This window comes from Crinia signifera, chromosome 12 (genome assembly GCF_055691185.1).
Source record: "Crinia signifera chromosome 12, ASM5569118v1, whole genome shotgun sequence".
NCBI classification, from domain to species: Eukaryota; Metazoa; Chordata; class Amphibia; order Anura; family Myobatrachidae; genus Crinia; species Crinia signifera.
The window spans coordinates 16273506-16301386 of record NC_139228.1 but is presented as its reverse complement, the minus strand read 5'-3'; the positions used below and the strand labels follow the sequence as shown (position 1 = coordinate 16301386).

General features: G+C 47.0%; 2 protein-coding genes across 5 annotated transcripts in view; one reads left to right on the top strand and one right to left on the bottom strand.

The window, feature by feature from the left end:
• Positions 1-260: 260 nt before the first annotated feature.
• On the bottom strand, positions 261-23255 carry CTXND2 (cortexin domain containing 2). Of its 2 annotated transcripts, none has more exons than XM_083167428.1 (2): positions 23198-23255; positions 261-6058 (listed from the first exon to the last, which is right to left on the bottom strand). In XM_083167428.1, exon 2 carries the CDS (start codon positions 6010-6012, stop codon positions 5848-5850), a length of 165 nt encoding a protein of 54 aa, XP_083023554.1. In that variant the 5' UTR covers positions 6013-6058; positions 23198-23255; the 3' UTR covers positions 261-5847. The 2 variants fall into 2 exon arrangements, with proteins under 2 accessions (XP_083023554.1, XP_083023553.1); XM_083167427.1 differs by lacking the exon at positions 23198-23255 and adding an exon at positions 15399-15702.
• Positions 23256-23320: 65 nt separating this feature from the next.
• Positions 23321-27881, top strand: part of ARNT (aryl hydrocarbon receptor nuclear translocator) — a 33112-nt gene continuing 28551 nt past the window's right edge. For 2 of the 3 annotated variants that reach the window (XM_083167426.1, XM_083167424.1), the window contains exon 1: positions 23321-23593. In XM_083167426.1, the coding sequence (XP_083023552.1) occupies positions 23572-23593 (22 nt within the window). In that variant the 5' untranslated portion in view covers positions 23321-23571. The other variant, XM_083167425.1, reaches the window with a different exon arrangement.

The window sequence follows — 27881 nt, the reverse complement described above, 5'->3', positions numbered from 1 at the left end:
GGCCAGGCAATTCCCCATTGGAACACTTAGCATTTCCTATGCAAATCGCCCGGTGATGAGAGCAGGAAGCTGACATCACCAGATGACAGCTGTCCGCCCACTTCCTGCTGATATGCGTGCACCTTCAACATCATTCCATGGCCGGCGACCATCGAATGATGTGGGTAGTTCCCCCTAGCCTGCGGATTTATGTTTATGTTAAACATCCACTCGTAGGCAGTGCGGGCAAACCCGCTGTGCGTGGGGATGGGGGGGGGGGGTTGGGTTTGGCATTCGCCGGGCGGGGGAAGGTGAACTCGCAAGGCTGCAAATTTGCAGCCTTGCAAATCAACCAGAATAATGCCCATTTTGTAGGCCTCCTAACCATTCCGGTTTAGGCAGGACAGTACTGATTTGAGGGCTTTGCCCCAGACATGGAAACCTCTGTCTTTTTGGTCAGGAGGTAAGGTCACTGGAGCACACAGTAATGTAAGGGACAGCCTAGTGTTTCAAAATGCTAGTCACACCCCTGAGGATGTGGCCCCACCCCCACAGATCTGCCACCACACCTCCACTTTCATCATCTCTCCCCATTCATGGACCGAGTAGAGTTAGGAGGTATGAATTGACTGCAAACTATGATGTGTCTCAATAATATCTCAGGTTCCTAGGCAATTATTACACTGCATTTTAAGTAAAGCAACCTCCATTGTGATAAATGCACAGCTATCTGGAGCAATATATCCCCCAATTGGCTACTCCAGGCAACCATGTCTCCTGGGGGATTGTGTTGGGTCTCAAAGCCAACTCTTTGAAAACCAGACCTGCGTGATGTTTTTTCTAGGGGTTGATGAGCAGACGGGCCAATAAGAAGCTTCAGTCACAGACAGCGCACTTCTGATTGGTCGGAATGATCAGCATCTCTTTTGAAATGGTGAAAAAAAGAAACAAAAAAATGTTAGTTACAGTGCACTTTAGTCTTTAACAGTCATGTCACCATGAAATATTACACATACAGCACCAGTTCCAGGTGGGGAAAGGCAATGCAAGCCTCACAATGGCCTATCTGCAAAATGCAAGAAACGTCTTCTATACCAAATTAACAGTTAAATTTTTTTAAACAAATTCAATTCTAGAAGTAATTTAAAACTGTACTTGTTGGGGGCTTCCAAGTATCACCATTGAAAACAGTTAACCCCTCAATGACGTCCAGTAGATGCTGCGATGTGTCTTGTGCTCTTAAGTCCGATATTGGTGGCTTTAAATGGTGGTTGATGTTGACAGTCCATGAGGATGTGGTGTCAATGGCAATCTGCTTGCATTAGTTTAAACCTAGTTTCTTATTGGTTGCTTACAGTTATAGCAACCGTGTGCTCTCCATGTCTTGTGCTGAGAAACAAATTGCTGGTTAATGGGGTAAGGTTTGGATCCTACATGAGTCCATAATATACTTTTTGCTGGCTGCTATCATGTCTATCTTGATATCAGTGTAAGCATAGAGTACCCACAGATGGAGGACACTTGGGGAATTTGTTGGGAAGATCGGATGTGTGGACTGCTAGGCGGCTAAATGGGGTCAACTGCTGAGTGTAAGTGACATCCAACTTATACTTATACTGTGTATAACCAACTGTCACATTTAAAAATCCACAAATAACCTGGAAAACATGAACTGGGTGGGGTCCAGAGGACTGAGTTTGACAAACTGTATTCTAGACACAGTGACCTCCATATTTTAGACACAGTGACCTCCTTATGCTAGGCACAGCAACCTCCTTATTCTAGACACATTGACCTCCATATTCTAGACCAGTGGTTATCAAACCCGGTCCTCAGGACTTCATTCAGGTCACGTTCTCCAGGTTACTCAGCAGGAGCGCTGTGTATAATGAACCATTACATTCTAAAAATCCAAGTGACCTATAAAACATGAGCTGTGTGGGGTCCAGAGGACCGAGTTTGACAACCTGTATTCTAGACACAGTGACCTCCTTATTCTAGGCACAGTGACCTCCTTATTCTCTTCACAAAGACCTCCTTCTATTAGGCACATTGACCTCCTTATTATAGGCACAATGACCTCCTTATTGTAGGCACAGTAACCTCTTTATTGTAGGCACAAAGACCTCCTTATATTAGGCACATTGACCTCCTTATTGTAGGCACAGTAACCTCCTTATTCTAGACAGTGACCTCCTTATTCTAGGCAGTGAACTCTTTATTATAGGCACAGTAACCTCTTTATTGTAGACACAATTGCCTCCTTATTCTAGACACAGTGACCTCCTTATTCTAGTCACAATTACCTCCTTATTCTAGACATTGTGACCTCCTTATTCCAGACACAGTGACCTAATTATTTTAGGCAGAGTTACATCCTTATTGTAGACACAGTGACCTCCTTATTGTAGACACAGGGACCTCCTTATTGTAGACACAGTGATCTCCTTATTGTAGACACAGTGATCTCCTTATTGTAGACACAGTGATCTCCTTATTCTAGACACAGTGATCTACTTATTCTAGGCAGAGTGGCCTCCTTATTGTAGACACAGTGACCTCCTTATTCTAGACAGTAACCTAATTATTTTAGGCACAGTGACCTCCTTTTTCTAGATACTGTGACCTCCTTATGCTAGACACAGTGGCCTCCTTATTTTAGTCAGTGTGACCTCCTTATTGTAGACACAGTGACCTAATTATTCTGGACACAGTGATCTCATTATTCTAGACACGGTGACCTAAGACAGTGATCTCGTTATTGTAGACACGGTGACCTAATTATTCTGGACACAGTGATCTCCTTATTGTAGACACGGTGACCTAATTATTCTGGACACAGAGATCTCATTATTCTAGACACGGTGACCTAAGACAGTGATCTCGTTATTGTAGACACGGTGACCTAATTATTCTGGACACAGTGATCTCCTTATTGTAGACACCGTGACCTAATTATTCTGGACACCGTGATCTCCTTATTGTAGACACGGTGACCTAATTATTCTGGACACAGTGATCTCCTTATTGTAGACACAGTGACCTAATTATTCTGGACACAGTGATCTCCTTATTGTCCTAATAACTATTGTAGGCAGTGACCTTATTCTAGGCACAGTGGCTTTCTTATTTGAGGCATTGTTTATCTCCTTGGGATAGTTCTGGTGACTCCTTATTCTGGGTATAGAGACCTAATGCTAGCACAGTGGCCACCTTATTATAGACACAATGACCACCTTATTCTAGGCATACTGTAGCAACCTCATTATGGCCCTTATTCTGATTGAGTCGGGCAGCTCCGTGTGCGGTCAGACGGCCGATGTTTGGTATTTGCGCATGTGCAAAGGCGTATCTGCGCATGTGCGAACTCCTTGCACGTCCGAACACGGAGTGAGGTCTGTGCATAAAACGATCGTATGGAACCATCCGAGCAGGGGATGGAGAGGGGCGTGAGGGGCTGTTTGGGCTCATTACCATATGCGTTCCCATGAAAACGCTGGGCATACGTATGGTAATGCGGCCGTGATGCACATGTGGGGGGCGGACAACTGACATAGCAGGATGTCAGCTGCCCGCCCATATCCCTGCTTTCATACGGAGAAATGTTCGAGTGGTCTGGAGCGCTCGGTGCTGCCTGACCGCTCTGTCCATCATTCGATGGTTGGCGACTTGGTTCCTGTCTGAAATACGCATCCGTCCGAATCAACTAGGATAAGGGCCTATTTTAGGAAACAAGACTTTCTTATACTAAAAGTATGCTCTAATGAATAACTTTCTCCTGCTAAAAATAGAATGGAGGCTTTATGCTGGGAATAATCACCTCCATAGGCCTCATCCCCCTGGTCCTTGTGCTAAATGCATCCAAATGCTAGTTGGTGTCATTTGAAACCGTTTCCATTATCGTTCATGTTTAAATGCATTTTACCAGAATTAAAAGGGCTAAAAAACTCTTGAATAAAACACCAGTGGGTGCAAGGCTTTACGGATTCTCACCAGATTAAAGTTGTTTTTTTCCCTTCCCATAAGAAGCTACACAAATTCTAACAATGCCATTACAGTGCAGGCTTTAAGGATATCTATGAATCCAGATGGTAACTCAAATTGACTGAGGTACTTTTTAAGTCATCTGTGCTTAAATATGGATATCCTTAAAACCTCCACTGTAATTTGGAGTTTGGCAAATTCACTGTCCACATTTCTGCTATAACTACAGTATGTGGTGAAGAGTTATACGATCCACAGACCAAATTTACAGCATATTGGGCCTGATACTTTAGGAAGTGATAAAGTGGTGAGTGTGATAGACAGCCAGCCAATCAGCTTCTAAATGCCATGTTACAGGCTGGAGTTGAAAAATAACAGGAGCTAATTGGCTGGTTTTTTATCACTGTTTATCTGGCTCATAGACTGATAAGCACTGTTATTAAATATAAATACTGCAGTAATGTATGTAAAACATAATTTAGGAGAAATACGGTCACTAGGTCGACATGACTGAAGGTTGACATGACTAAAGGTCGACATGCAGGAAGGTTGACATGACTAAAGGGCGTCATGGGTTAGGTCGACAGGGTCATTAGATCCACACAAGCATTCGGTTGACATGGGGAAGGTCAACAGTCAAAAGGTCGACATGGGGTTTTTCACATTTTTTGTGCCGACAGGTGGAATTTCATGCCCTACCATCCACTAGGACACGGTGGGAGAATAAAATAGTGTGCTGAGCGTGTCAATTTTGACGGTCGACCTTCCCCATGTCAATCTAATGTTTGTGTCAACCTAATGACCCTGTTGACCTAACCCATGTCGACCTTCAGTCATGCTTACTATTCTGCAAGTCAACCTTCAGTCATGTCGACGTTCATGCATGTCGACCTTAACTTAATGCTTGTCCACCTAGTTGCTGTTTATACAATGATCCATACCCATTTAGGATGGCAGAAAATACACTACATGTATGACCTACTGTGAATTCTAAGTATATTATAATAAGACACTGAGGAGTATTGTAATAATAATATAAAGCTTTGCTATAAGTATTTTTTTTTTTTGTTTTACAGTAGGACATACTTGATTCCTTATCAAAGAGTTTCCCAGACTCCACCCTTACAGTACAGGTTTTAAGGAGATCCATGTTTAAGCCAAAATGGGTAAATCAAATGGACTGAGGTACTAAATAGGTCACCTGTGCTCAAGCATGGCTATCCTTGAAACCTGGACTGTAATGGTGGAGTTTGGGGCACTCCATTAATAAAGATATTATTTACAGGTATATACTGTATAAGTATCACATGTGTATTATATTCTTTGAAGCCCTAATAAAGCTAATTCAATTAAACGTGTGTCATTTGGGATCTAACCGCATACGAGTGTGCTTCATTGTCCTGTGTGGTACATAACCCTGATTGTATGGTGGAATCCATTGTGCTGTATAACAGAAAGCCTCCTCGGCCATTTTTGTTGCTGGAAGGGTTAAATAAACTGAACGTAGGAGAAATGCATTGGTTGCTGATGTTGAGTGCACTGAGCTGCCGAGTACTAAATCAACTGATGGACAGGTTCTGGGATTCTCTTGCAGATGAATGACAACGACTCTGCACTGGAAACCAGCACATTTAGCTAATGAAATTGATGGAATTAATGACGCATCATCGGATTGCTGATGTGGCGGTTTCTTTCCCATAATCCTTCACAGTCTCTCCCAAGTAAGGGCAGTGATTTTGGAGATATTTCCTACAGTACTGTTCTGTTTGATACAAGCCATTGTAATGAATGGGCCTGTTTCTGTGGTAGGCCGCATTTTCTTGTGCCGTATGATCAAAGACCTTCCCCAGCATTAAGAATTCTCGGTTGTCTGACAAGAACTTCCTATTGGTCCTCCCACATTGAATTTGGGATGTCCTTGTAAGGATCCATTATGAGTCTGGCGCAGCGCACAATCATCATGGCCAGGAAAATGCACAGGAGCAGGAAACAGGCGATGGCGAATCCTTTATCCACATCCACAAGGGGCAATAGGGTTGGGTCGTCCATCGCGGGGTCCCGTCTCTTCTTCTCGCCTGCTTCAAGGGGCAAATACCTAAAAGAGACAGAAAACCGTGAAATATTGGCTAATTACCATCATTATGCTGGATACTACGGCATTCTGAAATAACCATTGATGTCTGCCTGAAATTGCCTAATGAAAACTCAGAAACACACTCTGGAATTTGACAGGAAGCTAAATACTATATAATAACCCCCTATAACAGTTGCCTTGCGCAGTTATTCGTTAATCGTTCAGCTTGCGAAAACACACAGCAGCGATCAAGTCAGAATACCCCCTATAGGCAGAGAGAATATACTGTACATATAATATGACACCTTATAATGAAATGTAAACCCTATGCTTCTGACATTTGCCAATACAATCACTTCAATGAGGAATGATAAACAGTTCCAGCAGAAATCAAAGTAATAATCAGGGTCAAACAATCAAAAGTCAAGGGACTGAAATGGCAACAACATACATAGTGTTGCAGAGTTTTAAAGAGGAGATTTCAGGCAGAAGTCCTATTTAAGGCTTAAAGGTGGCCATACATTAGGGTGACTTCTGCGAGGTGAGAAGTCACCTGCGATCCACCCTTGAGCCTCCTGGGTGGCAGGACCGCATACAATGCACTATACAGTATGCAAGGTCGACAGTCAAAAGGTCGACTTGAGATTTTTTTATGTTTTTGTTTAGCCGACACGTGTCAACAGGCAGTAAATTAGGCCCTACCATCCACTAGGGCGTGGAGGACTTTCGACCTTGCCATTATTGCCCTAATGCTTCCAACCCTGTCAACTTATTTCAGATGTCGACATAAGGCCTGTGGACCTTCAGTGGTCAGCATGTCGACCTAAATTGAGTCGAGCCAATGACCAGTACCCCACAGAACACATATCCCATCCAATACTGTACTCATCACCCACAAAAACACCCATCACACAGGCAGCAGCATCTGTGGAACTGCGACCAGTGCTGCAGCACCATCGATGCATATGTGGCTAAACAATCGCCCCTAGTGTCCATCGATGAATCAGGCCCGATGTCCCTTGTCACTAAATGGTCATATATATATGTTTTCAGATAAAGTTTGCATGATACTCTGTAGCAGAAACCAATAAATCATGTTGGCAGAAGGTTTGACCACTTTACAGGCAGCTATTTACTATAAGTGACCAGACGCTGTCACATCAGAATTTGCCAGTAAATGAGTCCCTAACATTCCACTGAGCAGCAGCTGTCCAGGAATGATGACTGGCTGTCACACACACAAATGGAAAGTGCGTCTATTCTGGATGGGACAATATTTAGAATGTAAACAGTGGACATGGATTTGATTGATGTCCTGCCATACCACATTGCCAGGGCCAGAGGCTTTATCATGGCTGGTATGTGTACTAACCACCGGTATCAGACAGTGTCATTGTGTCATTGTGTTTGAGGTTTGTTACTAAGTAATTCAGACGTCTGACTTCTGTCCATCTGTCATTGTTCTGCCACATGTGACACGACCATTTTGGTTGTAAGGATCCAGCAGATTACTTGTGTTGGCCATTCTGAGCACATTCTGAGCACATCCGAGCACATTTGTCAATGTAGAGCTGAATTTATCTGCGAATCATTATGGGGGGGTATTCAATCCCGGCAGATATTTCAGAGCCTTGAAAAAAAAATCTGCGTTTTTGTAGTAGAATAGATTGAATTCACATTTGATCTATTTGTCATTCTAAAAGTTGGAAAAGACGAATACACATCTTTTTCCACGGAAATGGAGGCTAATTCGCAAATTTGGCGGCCGTTTCCACAATTGCAGATTCGGCTTTTCAAAGAGATGAATCTGCAGCGGAGATTCCTGTCCAAAAAACATGGATTGAATAAGTCTTATTGAATCGTCCAGTCAATAATCCCTTTAGCTGTTTAGCTTGTGCATATTGTGAATTATTTTCTTAAATCCACAGGTCCACACTTCTGATATTGTAAAGTACAACATGCTTAGCTCCTAGGACCTTGCCAGCTGTGCTGTTAAGGTTTCATGTTGTACGAGGTCTGTCCCTGTGTATAAACATCACTAGGCAACTCTCACGGAGATAAAGGAGGCAGCAATCACATTAATAACATTCACTGGTACAGAATCTAAGAACTGATCTTCTAATGACCTTCACGGTTCAAGACTGCAGAATCCCATTATAAGGTGCCCTTGCTGCAATTCTTGTAGACCGGCACATGATTCCATAGAGGATTTGGCAGGAAATCCTTGCAGTGTAAATTAATGTGACTTTAATCATAGGTTATTGAGAAGGCATAACTCCTGTGCTCAACAGCATAGATAGAAGCACAGGGATCCCCTAATGCGTAAGGGTCATTACTGCGTGTGTGGTGTAATGTGTAAGAGGCATTATGTTGTGTGGCATAATGTGTAAGAGGCATTATGGTGTGTGGCATAAGAAGTAAGGGGCATTATGTTGTGTGGTATAATGAATAAGGGGAAATACTGTGTGTGGCATTATTGGTAAGGGGCATTATGGTGAGTGGCATAATGAGTAAAGGTCATTACGGTGTGCGGCATCATGTGTAATGGGCATTCCGGTGTTTGGCATAATGAGTAAAAGGCAGTGCAATGTGTGGCATAATGTGTAAGGGGCATTATGTTTGTGGCATAATGTGTAAGGGGCATTACAGTTTATGGCATTTTATGTAAGAGGCATTAGGGCGTGTGGCATAATGTGTATGGGACATTATGGTGTGTGGCATAATGAGTAAAATGCATTGCAATGTGGGGTAAAATGTGTAAGGGGCATTATGTTTTGTGGCATAATGTGTAAGGGGCATTACAGTTTGCGACATTATGTGTACGGGACATTATGGTGTGTGGCATAATGTGTAAGGGACATTACGGTGTGTGGAATAATGTGTCTAATGGTCATTTCTATGAGGAGGAAATATGACAAATAATGTAAGGGCCATGGATCAGGAATTTAGTTTTACCTGTGGTGGCCAATGTCTGGGCGTGCAGGGTATAAGGTCGTCTTTTTTCCTGCAAAGCCACACCCCTTGCAGAGAGCACACCCCCTTTTGGAAAACACGCGCCTACAGCACTCACAAACTCTTTAATTTAAACATTTTCATGGGGGGTGGGGGGCATTTTTAACTGTTCACAATGGGAGCCAATTTGCCAATAATAATTTAGTTGCGCCACTAGGTAAAGAAGTAGTTAATGACTTTCCGTGTCTACTTCTCTCATATAGAAGCTGAACCATTGCAAGGACAGATGTCAGTAACAGCCACAACACCTATAGAAGAGACAGCAACATAAAAGGGAACATAATGGAAACTGCAAAATCAAAAGAATTTCTAATGTGAACATGTGAACGTTGAAATCAGATGGACACAAAACTAACACGCCTGTATCCTAGGGCTCTACACACAAAGCTGCATTTAGTGCTGCATAATGCATAGAACCTGCATGTAATCAGCTGTGATGCGCTACTGTGGGGCAGATGTACTTATGTATATTATAAACACCAGACATTATATATTAAACACTACACTGAAACAATTACAAATGTTTGCGGCCTTACACTAAGAACTGCATCGGATATATAAAATTAAGTTCGTACTGTTTACTGTTTTGATACATAAAAACATGGACATTTCCATGCAGACAAATTCCCGGGTCTGTCACGTCGAGCCGGGAATTTGCCTTTTAACACAGGTTTTTCTGCAGTGTGAACAGGTCGCATACCCGGATCTCATACCCGTGATTGAGATCCGGTATGCAGACACGGGTTGACCCATTCACACTGCAGAAAAACCCGTGTTAAAAGGCAAATTACCGGGTAGAACTTCTTCACCCGGGAATTTGCCTTGCAGTGAGAATGGAGGTCAGTCCCTGCATTTTAATGCCGGGAAAAAGCCGTGTATTTCTCACTGGCAGTGAGAACACGGCATACGTTATGAACAGCTAGAAGCTATACTAACATTGACTCTATAAACACTCCATAGGTCCCACTACAGATATTTGGCAGGCGTTGTAGGAGACATGCCAGATGTTCACCCAGTGACATTTTGTTATTGGTCTGCAGTTGTTTAGGCTTTGTTGAGTAAGCATTTTACCCGGGGAAATCATTTTCATTTTCTCATCTCCCTATTTATAGAAACCTATAGTGAAATAGTCTATTTTATAGAGTTTTCTTATCTCTTCTCACGGCACTGCCGTCAGAAATTGTGGGGCCCAGAACTGGTGGTATGTTTTTCAATCTGTGTCCGTGAATCTGTGGGTGGTTCGCTGAACCCTCGTTATGCAAATCCCTTCTCTGTCCGGGCCCCGGACTAGAGTACCATCTGCCGTTCCCCCACCGCCACCCCAACCCTTCCCGACTGACAGCTCTGTCTTCTCTTATGCCCTTTTATTATTGAAATGTATTATTATTTATAAGACAACACAAGTGGTTGGCAGCGCCGTACAGAGGGCACACATTAGAACAATACAGGGTATACTGTACTAAACATTACAGTAACACTACAACAGAGCGCAGGTAACAATTAGCAGAACAAATCCCGGTACACAATACAGCTGAGATGTAGGGAAGCAGAGGAGATGTCCGCGTACTACCAGGGGCAGCACCGTACAGAGGGCACACATTAGAACAATACAGGGAACACAGCACTACTAAACCATACAGTAACTGAGACATTACAACAGAGCACAGGTAACAATTAGCAGCACAGTTCTCGGTACAATACAGCTGGGATGTAGGGAAGCAGAGTAGTTGTCCAAGTACTACCAGGGGCAGCGCCGTACATAGGGCACACATTAGAACAATACAGGGTAGACGGTACTAAACATTACAGTAACAGACACTACAACAGAGCACAGGTAACAATTAGCAGCACAATTCTCGGTACACAATATAGCTGGGATGTAGGGAAGCAGAGGAGATGTCCGTTTACTACCAAGGGCAGCGCCGTACATAGGGCACACATTAGAACAATACAGGGTATACGGTACTAAACATACAGTAACAGACACTACAACAAAGCGCAGGTAACAATTAGCAGCACAGTTCCCAGTACACACTACAGCTGGGGTGTAGGGAAGCAGAGGAGGTGTCCGCGTACTTCTAGGGGTGGATTACCGCTTGGTAGACAGGACCAATTACAAGTGAGAAGAGATGTGGGTGTAGGCAGTCACTAAATAGGAGAGAGAGAGCTGTAATTGAACTGTAAGAGAAGACGTCTGTGAGAACAGGTGGGGAAAGGGCCCAGTATACCAACGGATGCCCGGCGGTCAGAATACTGACATTGGCATCCCAAAAGAGGGAATCATAATAGATTCTATAATATTTGTAAACTCCAAATCGGGACACGATGGTGTGCGTGCTTGAGGTACATCATTCAGAGCCCTGGCAGCTTTTAGAGAGGAGGAGACTGACACCTACCAAATGTCCTGATTACAGTGGCCACCCCTACAAAATACAACAGTAGGGACGTGTGGCATAACGTAATGCTTAGAACGGGTTATTTTACAGTGTGACACATATTTGGTTACTCTCCCAGAAGTTGCGTTAAACTACCTATTTTTGGGGTAACCCCCTGAAACCACCAAACCCTAGCAAATGGGCAGGATAGCGCAGAAGCTTAGTTCCAGCTTTGGTTGCATTGCTCTAATGCACCAATTTAGGCTACTGTCAAACCAGGGGGCCAATTTCTGGATGGCATTTCTGGATGGAAACCTGGTATTTTCTGGGTGTGTTTGAAAAAATTCAGGCATGGCCAAGGGTTTTTGGGAGGGTCTCTGATGTCAGCGATGACCACTTCAGTCCTGTCTCAGTTGTAGATTAGTGGAAACCTCAGTTGCATTTGCTCAGATGGAAAGTACTCATCGATGTTCCGGGACTTGCAAATGGATCTGCGACTGGGTAGGGCATTTGCAATTTTGCACTGGGCGGTTTTCTGCTCGCAGTCAACTTCTTTGTCTCTGATTAGCGATCCATGCTGAATGTGGCACCGAATGCGCTCTACTGCATCTGTTATAACAGAATCAGCCGCATGTGTACAGATAAGGGGACATGTATCCTACACCTCCAGCTCTTCCGTCCTCCATCGTAGCCGCTGATTTTGCTACCTACTTTTCAACCCAAATCTCCTATCTCAGGACTGCCATCACTGCTGCCATGACCTCACCCTCTCCCTCCTCCCCTACTACATCTCAACTCCCCTCCTTCCCAAGCCTGTACTCATTTTACCCCACCACTGCCGCTGAAGTCCATTCTATCCTTCAATCCGCTTCTCCCTCCACCTGCCCGCTCGATCCTATCCCCTCCAATATTATCGTCTCAGTCAGTCGGTCTGCTCTCACCTGGCTCACCTCTTGTCTCCCCAATTCTCAAGAAATCAAATCTGGACCCCAACTCTCCGTCCAACTACAGGCCCATCTCCCTCCTCCCTTTTGCCTCCAAGCTCCTAGAACGTCTGGCCTATAATCGTCTCCTAAGCCACCTTACTGCTAACTCCATTCTAGACCCCCTCCAATCCAGGTTCCGCCCTTTATATTCCACTGAAACTGCCCTGACCAAAGTCACTAATGATCTACTATCGGCTAAATCCAAAGGCCTCTTCTCTATCCTCATCCAGCTTGATCTGTCGGCTGGCTGCCTTTGACACTGTTGACCACCCTCTCCTGCTCAACACCCTCCGCTCCTTTGGCATCACTGGCATGGTCTTCTCCTGGTTAACCTCATACCTCTCCGATCGCTCCTTCTCTGTCTCCACTCCGAGCTCCTCCTCTCCTACTACCCCGCAGCCAGTCGGTGTTCCCCAAGGGTCAGTCCTTGGCCCTCTCCTCTTCTTCCTCTACACCACCTCTCTGGGCAACCTCATCAGCTCCTATGGCTTCCATTACCACCTTTACGCTGATGATACCCTAATCTATCTCTCCTCCCCCGACCTATCCCCATCACTCCTGTCCAAGGTCTCCGAATGCCTCACGGCCATCTCAGCCTGGATGACCCAACGCTTCCTGAAACTAAACATGGCTAAAACTGAACTTCTAATCTTCCATCCCACGAACATCCCCTCTTCTCCAACTATCTCCATCAGCATTGGTGAAACCGAGATCACCTCCACCGACCAAACACGCTGCCTCTGTGTCATCATTGACTCCTCCCTCTCTTTCACCCCCACATTCGTGCTCTCTCACAGTCTTGCCACTTTCACCTCCGCAACATATTGCGCATCAGACCATTCCTCTCCACTGACGCAACCAAAATTCTCATTCACTCTCTTGTCATCTCCCACCTCGACTACTGCAACATCCTTCTCTCTGGGCTACCTCTCGCCCGCCTTGCCCCTCTCCAATCCATTCTTAACGCTGATGCTAGGCTCATCTTCCTCTCCCGCTGCTCTACCTCCACCTCCCCCCATCTCTTCACTGGCTCCCCATTCCTTTCCGGGTTCTCTTTAAACTCCTCACCACCACCTACAAGGCTCTCTCCTCCTCCACCGCTCCTTACCTCTCTTCACTGATCTCTATCCACACTCCCTCCCGTCCTCTTCGCTACGCCGCCGACCGCCGAATGACCTCTCACCTAATAACCTCCTCCCACTCCCGTGTCCAAGACTTCTCTTGCGCTGCCCCCTGCACTGGAACAACCTCCTGCCACCCATCAGGCTTTCTGATTCCCTTACCTCCTTCAAGCGCTCCCTCAAAACCCACTTCTTCCGACTGGCCTATCCCTCCTCCTCCTAACCTGCCTACCCTACCCCTCCATCCATTCCTACTTATCCTATTGTTTTTCGTTTGTCCACCCACCTCCTTTTAGTCTGTTAACTCTTATGAGTAGGGCCCTCCTTCCTCACGTACTCACCCTACCTCTTTACCTCACCAGTGCTCCTGCCCTGTTCTTCCCTTCCTCTACTTCATCTTCAGTCTCCTCGACAATATCGACACCTACTTCAGAACTGATGCTGATTTTAGTTCTACCAGCTATACCCTATTTATGCTGTATTTTATCAACACACCCTGTACGTTACCTTGTAATTTGTTTTTTGTTTGCTATGTATGGCGCTGCGGACACTTTGTGGCGCCTTATAAATAAACGTACTACTACTACTACAGATGTGCACAATTCTACATACAGGTGATCATACGCATTTGGGCCCTTATTCAGATCTGATTGCAGTACAAATTTGTTCTCAAAATGGGCAAAACCATGTGCACTGCAGGTGGGGCTGATGTAACATGTGCAGAGAGAGTTACATTTGGGTGGAGTGTGTTGGAACTGAAATCTAAATTGCAGTGTAAAAATAATGCAGCCAGTATTTACCCTGCACAGAAACAAAATAACTCACACAAATCTAACTCTCCCATGTTCATGTTACACCTGCCCCACCTGCAGTGCACATGGTTTTGCCCATTCTGAGAACAAATTTGTACTGCGATAAGATCTGAATAAGGGCCTTGGTCCAGCATGTGCGATGGCGGAGCAATTACACCTGACTTGCGTTCAACTCGTGTAATTCCATCCCATCCTCACCTATCTAATAAACGTGTCACGTCACATCACATTTTCTGTTTCCAGCCACAGAAGGGGAAAGTAACGCATTGTCTGACAAGTTGTATACAGTACACAAAGAACAGCTTAGGATTCATGAATCCATAAAAAAACCACCTTTTTGAAAGCATAGATAAAAAAGCCCGAAAAAATCAAACAACATAAAAGTAACAATAATTAAATCTTTAAGTTATCCTTGAAATGCATTGTATTATAAACCATATTTACACCCCTGCCTGCATATAAGAGAACTGCACATCTTCCCCCAAATTAAACCTCTGGGCAAGGACAAAAATTCTAGCACCCACACAACAAACACAATGACATGGTGTAATTAGAGGTATTGTTTTGCAGCATCCAGAATCCCGCATACTGTAGTTCTGCGTTCACATGTAATAAAATATAATTGCACACGTCTATTACAGCACTAATTAGGCGCGCTCAATCAGCGCAGCAATTAAAACATTGCGGACGTGAGGCGATGCGGTATATAAGAATATAACATACATCTATTTAGGTAAATGAAACATACACATAGCAAAAAAATAAAAAAATACAACAGTTGCTTCCGACGCCCACTGACAAACATATTATGACTAGATTTTTTAGCAGAAAGGGCATTATTGGAAAGTTTTTGTGGCTTCCAATAGCTCTTGGTGCGGTTTATGATGTGCATCCTGCTTCTGACTCTTTGCTGGTAATGAAGTGCTGAGTTTGTACATGCGGATGAGGAGAACCCTGCAGATGTGACAGCGTGTGTGACTGTGCCATGCTACAGCGGTGCTACATCATTGGATTAGTCTGAGCAACATCATAAAGAGATTGTTTTTGGTTGTTACCTGCTAATGCTGTCATTTGTGCCTGCAGTCTGTGTGACTGATTTCCATGAACCGATGGGGAAATCCTGGCTGGCTGGTGCTTATTCTGCAGTGCTTGCTGGAGCTGCTTGTGATGCAGACTGTCTTAGCCCGGACGGTTTCATGAATCTTTTAGGTGGGAATGCACCAGCGTAGGGTTACAGGAGAATGGATCTCTGCAGGCTGAGCAGGACAAGGAGGGAGAGACACAAATGTGTACCGGCTGCTGAAACTGCCCCACGTCCTGCCTACTAAGATGACACTGGGTCGTTCTTCATCACATAAATAGCTATTAACCTAATTGGATGGGTGTAAGCTCATGGGGGCTATGGATAATAAATAAGGGGGTGTAATGAAGGGTGTGTTGGTGATGGATGTTAGAAGTCACCAAGGGGGATCTGTGTCCATACAAAATCACTCAGCTCTTCAATACAGGTTATACAAATCCAAGGTGACTTCTACTAACCATAATACAGTAATGTACAGCAGGAGGGACGTAACTCCTTGTAACACAGAAGTTTTGTAGTGAAGATGCCAGCATTAGGGGTGCCTAACATGGCCATCTTAACGTATGGGCTCAATGGGCAGCTGCCCAAGGGCCCCCCAAATTCTAGGAGTCTTTGAGTTGGGGCAGATTGGGTTGTGGGCATCTGCTTCCTGAGCTTCATGGGAGACAGTAGAGAATGCTGCCTGGTCACCCCTCCATACCCACTTGCTTCCATACAGTGAGTGGCTGTCAGAACTCTGATTGGTGGATAGCTCCAGTCCTCCACCAATCAGCATGTCGACAGCCATTCACTGTTTGGCTGCAGTTGGGAGGCAGGTAGGAAATGCTGGACTCTGATTGGTGAATAGCTCCCACCACCCACCAATCAGCCTGCTGACAGCCATTCACTGTTTGACGGCAGTTGGGAGGACAGGTATGAAAATGCTGGACTCTGATTGGTGAATAGCTCCCGCCACCCACCAATCAGCATGCTGACAGCCATTCACTGTTTGGCTGCAGTTGGGAGGCAGGCAGGAAATGCTGGACTCTGATTGGTGAAAAGCTCCAGCCACCCACCAGTCAGCATGCTGACAGCTGTTCACTTTCTGGCTGCAGGCTGTGGTGAGGTGGGTAGGAAATGCTGTGTCACTGCACTGATCGTATGACCTCCCCACGTAAGTCCATAACAAGGAATAGTCCCCAGGCACTACAGCTGCCCCAATTCCTCACACTAGAGAGAAGTAGCAGTACAGAGTAGCAGCTATGTGTTACATAGGTGAGAGGTAATAATTAGTGTGAGTGCTACATTTGTAAAAATCAATGTAGGTGCTAAAAAGTGCTAGATTAAGTGTTACAATGTGATGCCCAGAAGCAGCCGGCAGCAACAATCCGGGGATCGCCCCAAACTCACCCCAATACTGACATATTATATAAATGTATCCAGGAATACCATTCATGCGGCCAATTCCAATATGCAGTCTGCAAACACAAAGACCCTGACTGCATACCTCCCAACATTGGACTGCTGTGAGGAGGTATTTTGGGGGGTGGCCTAGCAGAAAGGGGGCGCAGCCTATTACTACAAGATCAAGATTTTAGCTGCTGTGGGGGCATGGCTAGCGGCTCTGTGTCCCCAGCTCCTCAGGCTGCAGGAATAGATGCTGTGCGCATGAGCACAGCATCTACTCACGGGTAACAAGGGGGCCTCCCAACTGCCCACCGCGAGACACTACCGGCCCCGGGCGGGACAGTTGGGAGGTATGCTGACTAATTAGAAACACCCAAGGGCAGGTGGGAGTGGTCCCAGCTGCAGATGTCTCCACCTTCAATGTACACACATAGAATATATGAGGAGACTGCTCTGGGCAGAGCTCTACTTCCTATAATTGCTGGCCCCGCCTCCCTGGGTGTGACATCACAGGTGAAGGGGGCATGGTGCTGAAAATTGTGCAGGGGGGCCCACATTGCATGTATTTTTTAATACTTACCTTTCTGGAGTCCAGCGACGACATTTTTCCGGAGATCTGCGCATGTACATTAGGGTCTGAGCCCATTGCTCAGGCTCTATAGCGCAGCGCGTCTGCTGGCAGAGAGGAGGGGCCTGAATGGAGGAGGCTGCACACAGGCCACCTTCTCTCTTAAAACGCCCCTGATAACAAGTATATGGAAAACACCACAAGGTGTATGTCAACAAATATATACAAATTGGAAATAAGGTTGACAGAGTCAAAAGGTTGACATTACAAGTCAACACAAATGTCAACATTTGGTACCTGTCGACCTTAAGCCATATGGTGTGGGCCTATTAACTATCTATCTAGGCACTGTAGATCTATTATCCAGATACCATTATAAGAGAACAAGTCACCAGCCCATCAAAATGGTGGAACAACATACAAGTAATGTCAGCCCCAACAGCTGTGCTTGCCCAAACAGAGCAGCACTTGACTTGCTCCGTCTGCTATCTAGTGGCCGGGCATGAACAGCACTTTAATTCTCCCCATAGAGGTGAGGAGCAATGTTAGGCTTTTATTGTATATACAATAACCATTATTTTATATATATATATATATATATATATATATATATATATATATAATTTTTGTTTACGATATTGTCCTTTAAACCGCACATGCATGAAAATAACTTCATTACCAGCAAAGAAAGATTGTTCATGATTTTGGGATTTCTTAAATATGATAATACTGATCCTCTATCAATCCAAAAGATCCATACGGGGCATCCGATTGGCAATCCCTACTTCTGATTATAGTATGAGTAGAAACTATTAAAATTCAAGCGGATTTGATTATCAAACCTGATCTAGTAAAACGGGATTTGAATCCTATATTTCAGAATCCAAGCAGTGATTGTCATCTAGCAGTTAGCTCATCTCTTATATATTTAGCCAGATCTGTCACTCATCCCCTGTGTAGCTAACGTTCCCGCCCAGCAGGATACACAAACCCGCCCCCCTAGGGAAAAGTGTTCTATGTGTTTAACGTTGTACACATCCCACCCCCTTGACATCACCTCCCCCGCCCAGCCAGGGCTACAGTACACGCCCACCATCCACCATTACTCCACAGCCACCATCCACCATTACTCCTGCACCCCCCCTCCCCTCTGCCAGCAAACCCCCCCCCCCCCCCCGGACACCCACGACCCCCCTCCCGCGATTCGCAGAACCCCCGCGACCCCCCTCCCCCCATTCGCGGGACCCCCGCGATTCGTGGGACCCCCGCCACCCCCCTCCCGCAATTCACGGGACCCCCGCGACCCCCCCTCCCGCCATTTCACGGGACCCCCGCGACCCCCCCTCCCGCAATTTGCGGCACCCCCACGACCCCCCTCCCCCCATTTCCGGCACCCCCGCGACGCCCCCTCCTCCCATTCGCGGGACCCCCGCGTCCCCCCCCACCCTCCCGCAATTCGCAGCACCCCCCGCGACCCCCCCTCCCGATATTCACGGCACCCCCCGCGGACCCCCTCCCGCGATTTGTGGCCCCACGCGATTCACGGTACCACCGCGCTCCCTCCCGCTATTCGCCGTGCCCCCCTCCCGTGCTACGCTGCGCCCCCTCCCGTGATTTGCAAACCCCCGCCCCCTCCCGCCATTCACGGCACCCCCCCTCCTGCGATTTGCACCCCCCCCGCGCACCCCCTCCCGCGATTCACGGCACCCCCTCCCGCGATTCACGGAACCCCACAGCACCTCCGGCGCCCCCTCCCGCAATTCGCGACTCCCCGTGACAAACCCCCCCGCGATTCACACACCCCTCCCACGATTCACGGCACCCCCCCCTCCCGAGCCTGAGGATGGGAAATAAATCCCGAAACGTCGCTGGTTAAGAGAAAACTGATGCTAAGTCCGTCGGGTGCGGTATCATTGCCTGATATATATATATATATATATTTAGCCAGATCCGTCACTCATCCCCTGTGTGTATAACGTTCCCACCCAGAGTTCTACACAAACCCACCCCCCCCCCCCCCAGGGAAAAGACCAGTGTGATACACACCACCAACCCCTTGACATCACCTCCCCCCGCCCAGCCAGGGCTATAGTACATGCCCACCATCCACCATGGTGTAGGTGAGCGGCACCCCCCGGACTCCTGCAACCATCCCTCCCGCGATTCGCGGGCCCCACCCCCTCCCGTGATTCACGGCCCCTCTCCCACGATTCACGGCCCCTCCCGCAATCCGCGGCACACACACCCCCCGCACGCACCCCCCTTCAGCGATTCACGGACCCCCTCCTGCGATTCGCGGGCCCTCCGCGACCCCCCCTCCTGCGATTTGCGGGACCCCCTCCCGCGATTCACGGACCCCCACAATCCCCCCTTCTGCAATTCCCGGGCCCCCGCGCCTGCCCTTTCCGCGATACACGGCGCCCCCTCCCGCGATTCACAGACATAACGCCAATTACACATAAGGCCACACATGATGCCCATTGGATACTATAGAACACACTGTAATGCCCATCACATACTAACACACCGTAATGTTAGGCTTTTATTGTATATACAATAACCATTATTTTATATATATATATATATATATATATATATATAATTTTTGTTTACGATATTGTCCTTTAAACCGCACATGCATGAAAATAACTTCATTACCAGCAAAGAAAGATTGTTCATGATTTTGGGATTTCTTAAATATGATAATACTGATCCTCTATCAATCCAAAAGATCCATACGGGGCATCCGATTGGCAATCCCTACTTCTGATTATAGTATGAGTAGAAACTATTAAAATTCAAGCGGATTTGATTATCAAACCTGATCTAATAAAACGGGATTTGAATCCTATATTTCAGAATCCAAGCAGTGATTGGTCAGTTAGCTCATCTCTTATATATTTAGCCAGATCTGTCACTCATCCCCTGTGTAGCTAACGTTCCCACCCAGCAGGATACACAGGATACACAAACCCGCCCCCCTAGGGAAAAGTGTTCTATGTGTATAACGTTGTACACATCCCACCCCCTTGACATCACCTCCCCCACCCAGCCAGGGCTACAGTACACGCCCACCATCCACCATTACTCCACAGCCACCATTACTCCTGCACCCCCCCTCTGCCAGCAAACCCCCCCCCGGACACCCACGACCCCCCTCCCGCGATTCGCAGAACCCCCGCGACCCCCCTCCCCCCATTCGCGGGACCCCCGCGATTCGTGGGACCCCCGCCACCCCCCTCCCGCAATTCACGGGACCCCCGCGACCCCCCTCCCGCGATTCACGGGACCCCCGCGACCCCCCCTCCCGCGATTTGCGGCACCCCCACGACCCCCCTCCCCCCATTTGCGGCACCCCCGCGATGCCCCCTCCTCCCATTCGCGGGACCCCCGCGTCCCCCCCCTCCCGTGATTCGCAGCACCCCCCGCGACCCCCCCCTCCCGCTATTCACGGCACCCCCCGCGGACCCCCTCCCGCGATTTGTGGCCCCACGCGATTCACGGTACCACCGTGCTCCCTCCCGCTATTCGCCGTGCCCCCCTCCCGTGCTACGCTGCGCCCCCTCCCGTGATTTGCAAACCCCCGCCCCCTCCCGCCATTCACGGCACCCCCCCTCCTGCGATTTGCACCCCCCCCGCGCACCCCCTCCCGCGATTCACGGCACCCCCTCCCGCGATTCACGGAACCCCACAGCACCTCCGGCGCCCCCTCCCGCAATTCGCGACTCCCCGTGACAAACCCCCCCGCGATTCACACACCCCTCCCACGATTCACGGCACCCCCCCTCCCGAGCCTGAGGATGGGAAATAAATCCCGAAACGTCGCTGGTTAAGAGAAAACTGATGCTAAGTCCGTCGGGTGCGGTATCATCGCCTGATATATATATATTTAGCCAGATCCGTCACTCATCCCCTGTGTGTATAACGTTCCCACCCAGAGTTCTACACAAACCCACCCCCCTCCCCCCCCAGGGAAAAGACCAGTGTGATACACACCACCAACCCCTTGACATCACCTCCCCCCGCCCAGCCAGGGCTATAGTACATGCCCACCATCCACCATGGTGTAGGTGAGCGGCACCCCCCGGACTCCTGCAACCATCCCTCCCGCGATTCGCGGGCCCCACCCCCTCCCGTGATTCACGGCCCCCCGCGCCTGCCCTTTCCGCGATACACGGCGCCCCCCTCCCGCGATTCACAGACATAACGCCAATTACACATAAGGCCACACATGATGCCCATTGCATACTATAGAACACACTGTAATGCCCATCACATACTAACACACCGTAATGCCCATCGCATACTAACACACCGCAATGCCCATCGCACACTATTTAACAAACCGTAATGCCCATTACACATTTAACACATAAGTGCCACTTACCTACATGCTTAATGCCAGGGGCTTCATGCTTAATGCCAAGGGGGACTGAAATTGCTCGTTGCCAAGGGGGACTGAAATTGCTCATTGCCAAGGGGGACTGAAATTTGCTCGCAGGGAGGGAAGGTGTGAGTAATTGATAGTGCAGAGCAGGGAGGCAGGGTGGGAGTGATAGTGCAGAGCAGGGTGGATGGGAGAGATAGTGCAGGGGTGGGTGAGTGGGAGAGATAGTGCAGGTGTGAGTGGGAGAGATAGTGCAGAGCAGGGTGGGTGGGTGGGAGAGATAGTGCAGAGCAGGGTGGGAGAGATAGTGCAGAGCAGGGTGGGTGGGTGAGATAGTGCACAGCAGGGTGGGTGGGAGAGATTAGTGCACAGCAGGGTGGGTGGGAGAGATTAGTGCACCCCCACCCACAGCCGGCAAAGCAGCATTCCGCGCACCCCCTCCCCCCTGTTGCCAGGCCTGCCCGCTCCCTGCTGTGCATGGTGCTGCTATTTAAAAATCACATCTCCTGCTGGGCCGCGCTAGACAATAGGTGCTCGCGGTCCAGCAGCCAATCAACTGGTGGCTGCTGGACCGTGAGCGCCTATTGGCTCGCGCGGTCCAGCGGGAGATGTGACTTTTAAATATACCACGTCTCCTGGACGCAGCGGGGAGCCGGCAGGGGAGCCGCACTGAGTTGGGCACTTGAGCGGGCGAGATGGCGGTGCCGGCACGGCTCCGGCGCCATGATAGATTCCGGCGCCTGGAGCTTGTGCTCCACCGGCACCGCCCTCGCTACGCCTCTGCGTGCGTACATTCCCGGTGTATTGCAAATGGATGTTTTGCATCAACATCCATTTGCAAGGGTTGCATATGGGGACAAAATCATTTTCATTTGATGGTCGCTGACCAGCAAATGATTTTTACCCTTTTCACAAATATATATCAGCCTTGACTGACCTAGACTTGCGGCGTCTGGATACGAGAGCGTTTTTTTTTTGTGGGTACACCCAGGAAACGCTGGGTGTCCCCATTCAAACGCCACCTACCCACCTTCTTCACACCACCCCTATGCAAACGCCACAGCGACTGTGCAAGTCGCTGAGGGTATCCGCACAGCGGCCCTGCACATGCACATATGCGAATATGCACATAGCGCAAGCAACGGTCTCCGCTGCAAATACAATGGGACAGATCAGATCACAATGACACCTTCACACTATACTGGCGCGTATAGTTTTCAAGAATGTATAAGAAAAACTGATAAGCAAATTTCATCATACCATAAAAAAATAATAATAAAGAAATAAATATATCTACATTTTGTATATTTTATCCCCCCTATACCAGCCAGCAGTCCGCTACACGCTGCCATATATTTACAGCATCACAACCCGAGTAGCCGGCTCTGCGCAGACGCAGTGTGATAGATCAGCCGGGCAACTCCCCACTTACACAACACAGGCGAATCCCTCCCCTTCTGAGCGTGCGCCCAATCACCGCACCTTCTTTTCTCGTCCGCCAATCCCAGCGCCCTGACGTAACTTTCTACGACGACTTAAGGCGTTACGTACTAGGCGCGTCCCGGTGGGCGTGGCCCTTGCCGGGCGCCTCCAGCGTGGCCCCATTTGGATGAGAGGCCCTCCACGGACAGCGGCAAGTTAGTGTGAGCCGCATGGTCCCAATTACCGTGTAGTTAGGAGGGGCAAGAGGTAAAAAAAAAAAGTTGGCGGCTGGCGGCGGCCATATTGGTACCGGGCACCGGGAGGAGCCTCGGCGGCCATCTTATTACCGGGCACCGCGTATTAGTGCGATTAAAGAGCAGAGATATGGCAGCGACGGCTCTACCAGGTAAGGGAGGGGGGAGGTTAGAGCTCGGTGACCGGACTGGTGTTCTGCTTCTAGCCTGTATAGCTGCACATTATAGTCTCCAGGGTCTTCTCACTGCCTGACCAAATGCACAATAACAGCACATTATTTCAGGTTTGTTGGATTTGTCCCCAGTCACTGATCAATGTAAGCTGTAGGATAGGAGGCATAAGTGTGTGTATGTATATATGATATATTGTATTTATTTATGTAGGATGTTTACACCTCCCCCACAGTGTACAGCACAGGGCTTATACAGCAGCTGTAACAATGTATCCAGACTTATAACTTTCAGCTGTATCAGACAACTTCTGTAGTTCTTGTTATAAATATGCCCCACACATACCCCCAGGCACAGTCTATCTATTGCCCCACAGCTATTCCCATGTAGATACCTCCCAACATAACTCTCTCCAGGAGAGAGACTATGCTCTGCTCCTTCACTTCCCTCTTATGTTGGGTACACAATCACATCAGAATGATCTGACCTCAAAACACCCGATTTAGATACAATCTCGACTGGGCATGTTTTGGGCTATTTCTGATCAGATTCCAATCCACGACCCTGTGGGTCCTTTGGTCATTTTTTCAGATCCTACCTGCAGCAGGTAGAATTTGAAAATTACCCCTTCAACTGGGTAGCTGCTCCTGATCTCAATCATCCTGGTGTGTACCAGGCATTAGTGTGTTATTGCCATCACCTGTGTTGAACATGTTAATGGATAAGAAAGGTGTCTCATCACATGTAGCTTAAGGGGGGACATGTGTCCATGCTGGAGAGGGTCATGTTACCTTTGCTGAGCAGTGATTTGCTTGTAAACACTGCGGCATATTGAATTGAAAAACCATTCGTTTTCCACTTTCGATGTTCCTTTGCGTTTAATTGGATAGCCGCCTAGAAGATCAAACTTAGAAGTACGTTAAATTCTGGGGTCAGGGTTCCTGTACCCCATGTGTTGTGACACAAATGGCAGGACGCTTCGCTACATTGCACAATCTGGCACACAAAACAGGGCTATTGGCACAATTTGAGGAGACGAGAGGTGTGTTTGCACAAATGTCACAGATCAAAAGGCTTTACAGCAGGCATGTCCAACGTTGGCCCTCCAGATGTTTTGAAACTACACATCCCAGCATGCTTTGCAATAGTTTTAGAATTCTCTAATCGCAAAACTGTGGCAAAGCATGCTGGGATGTGTAGTTTCAAAACATCTGAAGGGCCAATGTTGGACATGCCTGCTTTACAGTGTATGTTGGTTCTCAAACTCTTTCCTTAGGACCCCGCACAGTTCACGGTTTTTCAGGTCACCCGACAGGTGCACTCATTACTTACTGACACATTTTTAAAAGGTCTACAGGTGGAGCTAATTATCTCAATTGTGATTCTTTGAGGAGACCTGCAAAACATGCACTGTGTGGGGTCCTGAGGACCAACTTTGAGAACCTGTGTGTTAAGGTGTGTACACACTTGTACAATTTAGACTATTGCAGGTATTCAATGCGGCCGGCGAGGGGGTTAAACAGCGCGGATTGCAGAAAACCAGCGATCCTGTTTAACCCCCGTGCCGGCCGCTCGCTCTATTCAATGTTCTGGGGAAATCCTCGCCGTCACAGGATGGTGAGAATTCCCCAAAACAGCGAGACCCACGGCTAATGCAGAAAACTCGCTGTATTTAGCCGCGAGTCTCGCTGGTTCAGGAGCCGCATACGCCAATTCCCCCTCGCTCCCCTCGAGGGGAAATTGGCGTATGAGGGGGTTGTGTTGATTACTGACAGGGTGAGTGGTGACAGCGAGCAGGAAGCTCTGCTCGCTGTCGCCGCTCGCCCACAGCATTGAATACCCCCCAGTGTGTACAATTTAGACCAGTGGTAGCCAACCCTAGCCCTCGAGAGCTACCAACAGTGCATGTTTTGCAGGTCTCCTCACAGAATCACAAGTGAGCTAATTATCTCCATCTGTGTATCTTTTAAAATGTCAGTGATTAATGAGTGCATCTGTGCAGCAGCTAGGTTGTCTGAAAAATGTGAACTGTTGGTAGCTCTCGAGGGCTAGGGTTGGCTACAGGGCCGTACACACGTTTGGATTTTTGGCCATTTTCGATTCGATTTTGCTTATAGGAGCAAAATCAGATCGAATCCTGTAAGAAATCGTTTCGGTTTGTTGTTCCTTTCGATCTAAATTCGATTCGATGCGCGCTCCCGTTTTCGCCAAATCGAACAAAAAAATCCTCTATGCAGCCAAGGAAATCTCGAAAGGGATCTAGTAAATCGAATGTGTTTTTGTTGTTTTCGATTGGAATTCGATTCGATTTCGATTGAGCATTAGATATGAGTCATGCAGCCACTCCCCTGCCTACCATTTTGGTTTCTCACTTTTTTTAAAGAAGGTTGCAGATCGCAGGGATATAGAAAGTAGAACGAAATCGAAATCGAATCGATTGCACAAGTGCAAATCGAATTTCACATTGAAGGAAAAATCGAAAGGTGGTGGAGGGGGGGAATCGAAATCGGATCTACATCGAATCGAAATCGATTCTAAGTCGATGCGTGTGTACGGCCCTTACCACTGATTTAGACTATCTGCGTGCATTTTAGACTATCTGCGTGCATTTTAGACTATCTGCGTGCATTTTAGACTATCTGCGTGCATTTTAGACTATCTGCGTGCATTTTAGACTATCTGCGTGCATTTCTGCACTATATAGTCTATGCAGCCAAGACTTTCTGCATGAGATCCAGATTTGACTATATAGTCAAAATCTCATCTGGATCTCATGCAGATTTTACAAGTGTGTACACACCATTAGACCAAAAGATAAACAAATGCCAAACTACAAATGCAATAAATTTCAGCTCAGGAAATAGATACCGCAAAATGATTTAGTAATACTGCTTTCACATTGCAGAAATGGGTACTGACACGGTATTCTTAAATGGGACTTTAAAACGGGTCAGAGCCTTGAGACCTTTCACATTGCAGGTGAAAACCGTTTTAAAAATCATTTAATACCATTCAAACATTCAACCCGTTTAACCCCCAAGGGACACGTTTAAAGCCATTGAAATAGAGCTGTTCAAACTGCCAAAAAAAGGCTTTAAAACGTGTAGGACTCTTCTTTTGAACCGTGTTGAAATACCGGTTAACTTTAACCGATAAATCAACTCTGGCACTTTCACATTGCAGCCTTAAACGTTTTTAAATGGAAAAAAAACGGCAATATACCGTTTTAAAAGTGCGATGTGAAAGGGGTATAACAATACTGTCATATGTTACATAAAAGCCAGGAAAGAAAGTTACATTGTAATCCTAGTGTCAATAAATATCACCTGGTTGTTTTATTTAGCCCCAGTGTAATAAACATGTGTAGCCATTGTTCCTGGAGTGTATTTATGCATGCTCTCTAGTCTTAAAAATATTTTCATCTGGCTAAAAACATTGATAATATAAGCTTTGCACCAACAACAATTGAATCTCCACCTAAAATACCCCTTTCACACTGCACTTGTTGAACTGTATATTGCCGTTTTTTCCCCACTTTAAAACGTTTAAGGCTGCAGTGGGAAAGCGCCGGAGTAGATTTACCAGTTAAAGATAACCGGTCTGGGGGTAGTGCTGCGCTCAATCTTTAGAAAATGATATCGGGAAGAAATGACAGATCTTCCCGATGTCATTTCTTCCCGATATCATTTTCTAAAAATTTAGCGCAGCACTACCCCCAGACTATAGAATATAATCCTTGGGATACAGTCAGTTCCCACAGTGCGTTTGCAGCTCATCACTTCAACTTTTCAGTGCGCAGGTATATCCAAAAATTTGTAAAGATAACCGGTATTTGAACACGTTTAAAAAGCAGAGTCCTACACGTTTCAGAGCCGTTTTTTTATGCAGTGAGAATGGCTCTGAAACGGTATTTAGTAAAAACAACAGATTACAGAACTGTGATAGGCTGTCCCCTGCATTCTGCCTTGAAACGTTTTCAGGGGATTAAACGGGTTGACTGATGTGAATGTTACTTAAACGGTATTTAAAACTGTAATCTACTGCAATGTGAAGGCTCAGACCCGTTTTAAATACCGTTTAAAAATACCGGTTCTTGAAACGTTTTGGCAGTGTGAAAGCGGTATAAGAGTAACATTTTCAAAAACAAAGCAGGTTTTTTTTTTATGAACTCATCAGACTTTGAGGGAGATGTATGAAGCCTCCTGAAGAGAAATGGAAAATAGCAATTAAACAGCTTTGTTAATTTTATAGATCTGAATGATGGGTAGA

What these genes read in the sequence shown, in the direction of transcription:
- CTXND2 (XM_083167428.1), bottom strand. Translation starts at nt 6,012, where the DNA reads ATGGACGACCCAACCCTATTGCCCCTTGTGGATGTGGATAAAGGATTC.